This window comes from Rutidosis leptorrhynchoides, chromosome 7, assembly GCF_046630445.1.
Source record: "Rutidosis leptorrhynchoides isolate AG116_Rl617_1_P2 chromosome 7, CSIRO_AGI_Rlap_v1, whole genome shotgun sequence".
In the NCBI taxonomy this organism is placed as follows: domain Eukaryota; kingdom Viridiplantae; phylum Streptophyta; class Magnoliopsida; order Asterales; family Asteraceae; genus Rutidosis; species Rutidosis leptorrhynchoides.
In genome coordinates, this window is record NC_092339.1 from 306,245,504 (window position 1) to 306,249,330 (window position 3,827).

The window sequence follows — 3,827 nt, forward strand, 5'->3', positions numbered from 1 at the left end:
TATGTATATGAATGAATATATATTAACCAGCAATGAATTGAAATTAAATATGGATATTAATATAGATTAAAAAAGACATAATCATAGGGTTGTTCCTTATGATTTGTACCATATTGTAACACCCTTAATTTTTTTCTGACTTCATGGGCCACCGTAGTGGCACAAGTTGCGTCCGTTGTTCATGTCACTAAGAATCGTTAAATAATTTCGTTAAAATCAGACACATGCCTAGCTATGTGAGGGAAAAATCATCATTTATGCTTTCGCTTCTACCTTCTCTTCCAACCATCTAATTCTAGATTTTTGACATGAATGTTGTAATTAACCTCAAACCCCCACTGATTAAACTCAATTTCATCTCTTTTATCAATCAATTTCAATTACAAAATACAAAGAAATTTCTATCATCAATTAATATCTAAAATCAGAATCGATGTTAGCTAATTTGATCTCATTTTAGCATTCATAAAAAATAATGGAGTAATACTGCAACGCTACAATTGAATCTCATTAGTTATTAGTTACTCCGTATTACTCCTCAACAGAAGCCATCGAAGAGATATATTCCAAATCAACCCAACATGATTCCCATTAATATCATCAAGATCTTAATCAAATTTGTATCAAACTCGATGACTAACAACAAATTAAAGAAATTCAAGTATGAAAAGCCACCCATGATCAAACATGTGATAAAATCAAAATCAATCATAAATGCTGGTAAATAAACATCTACGTTAAACAGATTATATTATATTATTGCAACTAATTAAATGCAGTCAATAAGAAAACTCGTTTCATTTGACTTTTTGAGGGAGTAAAAAAAACTCATCTCTGACTTTCAAATTCAATAATTGTTGGCTAGAAAATAATTTAGCGCATAGTCCGTATCTCCATTATCACATCCTAACATCTAAAGTGGATCTATAAATACAAACACGACATTGTCTATCAAATCACATTCAAATTCACAAATTACAAACATGATGAAATTTCAATTAATACTTTCAGTTTTAGCTCTTTGTTTTTGTGTAACATTATCAATATCCTTTCATGATCATGTTACACCAAGCTCTCAAGATTTCATAAGTTGCCTTGAATCCAAATCCAATAATGCCAATGGCATTTCTCAACTCATTTTCACCCCTAACAATGTATCTTTCCTACCAATTTGGGAAGTTAGAGTCAACAACAACAGATTCAACAAATCCTCAACTCCGAAACCATCAGTCATTGTTACTCCGATCGATGATGCTCAGATTCGAGCAACACTTTTATGTAGCAAGAAATGCGGGTACGAGATGAGGATTAGGAGTGGAGGCCACGACTATGAGGGAGTCTCGTCCACCGCTAATGTTCCGTTTGTAATGCTTGATCTAGGCAGGATGAGGTCTGTAAACATGGACGTTGCAAAAAGGACCGCATGGGCCCAAGGTGGCACTACAGTTGGTGAAGTTTACTATGCCATATCTCAAAAGACTAATAAGTTGTATTTCCCTGGTAGTATTTGTCCCACTGTGGGTATTAGTGGGTACTTGGGTGGTGGTGGCTATGGAAACATGATGAGAAAATATGGTATTGGTGCGGATAATGTTGTTGATGTTCGGTTCATGGATGTAAATGGAAAGATTCTAGATCGAAAGACTATGGGCGAAGATCTATTTTGGGCAATTCGTGGTGGTGGTGCTGCAAGTTTTGGAATCGTTCTTGCATGGAAACTTAGGTTGGTTCCGGTGCCCGAGTTAGTAACTGTATTCTTAGTGAACATAACATTGGAACAAGGCGCGACAGAGATTTTCTATAAGTATCAACACGTTATACCGAATATTGATGAAAATTTGTCCATCAGGGTTCAAATATCTAGCGAAGATATCGTCAATACTAACAAGAAAACCATACGAATGTTATTTTTTGGACTTTATCAAGGCTCAATGGACAACTTGATTTCTTTGTTAGACAAAAAGTACCCCGAGCTTAATGTCACACGAGATAAATGCCAAGAGGTGACAATGGCCCAGTCGACCCTCTTTTACCAAGGCTTTCCAACCGACACCTCACTTGAGGTTCTTGCTAACCGAACTGTCAATTTTAAGCTCGATGGACAAAACAAATTAGATTACGTACGCACCCCAATCCCTATAAATGGCCTCAAAAAGATATGGAGACAAATGTTTAAAAGCGTAGGATCAATTGTGATCATGCAACCTTTTGGAGGGAAAATGGATGAGTACTCAGAGACAGCAACTCCTTTTCCTCATAGAGCTGGAGTGTTGTATCAATTTCACCAATTTGTTCAGTTCAATGACCAAACCTCAGACACGACACCAATATCACTCCAACGTATCAGTTGGTTACGAAACTTTAACAAATATATAACGCCTTATGTGTCGAAGAACCCAAGGGAGGCGTATTATAACTACATTGACTTTGATTTGGGTGTTGGAAGTGCTACTTATGAGGAAGCAAGTGTTTGGGGAAACCAATACTGGAAGAAAGACAACTTTAAGAAGTTAATTCACATCAAAGCTAAAGTTGATCCACACAACTTTTTTAAACACCCACAAAGTATACCGGTTTTTTAGTTCATCCTATTATATCATCTTTTATGCTTGTGACTTGTAATAATTTGTTATTCATTGTTATGTTATGTTATTGTTATTTATTATTTGGTAATGTATGTATTCTATTATTGATAAATGAATAAATTGAAATGTCCCGTTCTTATTGATTAAAAACGTTCCATATTAATTGATTTCGTTGCGAGGTTTTGACCTCTATATGAGACGTTTTTCAAAGACTGCATTCATTTTTAAAACAAACCATAACCTTTATTTCATAAATAAAGGTTTAAAAAGCTTTACGTAGATTATCAAATAATGATAATCTAAAATATCCTGTTTACACACGACCATTACATAATGGTTTACAATACAAATATGTTACATCGAAATCAGTTTCTTGAATGCAGTTTTTACACAATATCATACAAACATGGACTCCAAATCTTGTCCTTATTTTAGTATGCAACAGCGGAAGCTCTTAATATTCACCTGAGAATAAACATGCTTTAAACGTCAACAAAAATGTTGGTGAGTTATAGGTTTAACCTATATATATCAAATCGTAACAATAGACCACAAGATTTCATATTTCAATACACATCCCATACATAGAGATAAAAATCATTCATATGGTGAACACCTGGTAACCGACAATAACAAGATGCATATATAAGAATATCCCCATCATTCCGGGACACCCTTCGGATATGATATAAATTTCGAAGTACTAAAGCATCCGGTACTTTGGATGGGGTTTGTTAGGCCCAATAGATCTATCTTTAGGATTCGCGTCAATTAGGGTGTCTGTTCCCTAATTCTTAGATTACCAGACTTAATAAAAAGGGGCATATTCGATTTCGATAATTCAACCATAGAATGTAGTTTCACGTACTTGTGTCTATTTTGTAAATCATTTATAAAACCTGCATGTATTCTCATCCCAAAAATATTAGATTTTAAAAGTGGGACTATAACTCACTTTCACAGATTTTTACTTCGTCGGGAAGTAAGACTTGGCCACTGTTGATTCACGAACCTATAACAATATATACATATATATTAAAGTATGTTCAAAATATATTTACAACACTTTTAATATATTTTGATGTTTTAAGTTTATTAAGTCAGCTGTCCTCGTTAGTAACCTATAACTAGTTGTCCACAGTTAGATGTACAGAAATAAATCGATAAATATTATCTTGAATCAATCCACGACCCAGTGTATACGTATCTCAGTATTGATCACAACTCAAACTATATATATTT

General features: G+C 34.2%; 1 protein-coding gene across 1 annotated transcript; it reads left to right on the forward strand.

Annotated features, from left to right (window-relative positions):
- The first annotated feature begins 983 nt into the window (after positions 1-983).
- On the forward strand, positions 984-2,610 carry LOC139860131 (tetrahydroberberine oxidase-like). Its single transcript, XM_071848905.1, has one exon. The coding sequence runs from the start codon at positions 984-986 to the stop codon at positions 2,580-2,582; it is 1,599 nt and encodes a 532-aa protein (XP_071705006.1). The 3' UTR covers positions 2,583-2,610.
- The last annotated feature ends 1,217 nt before the right edge of the window (positions 2,611-3,827 follow it).

Excerpts from the sequence above, each read along its gene's own strand:
- LOC139860131 (XM_071848905.1), top strand. The coding sequence starts at position 984 with ATGATGAAATTTCAATTAATACTTTCAGTTTTAGCTCTTTGTTTTTGT.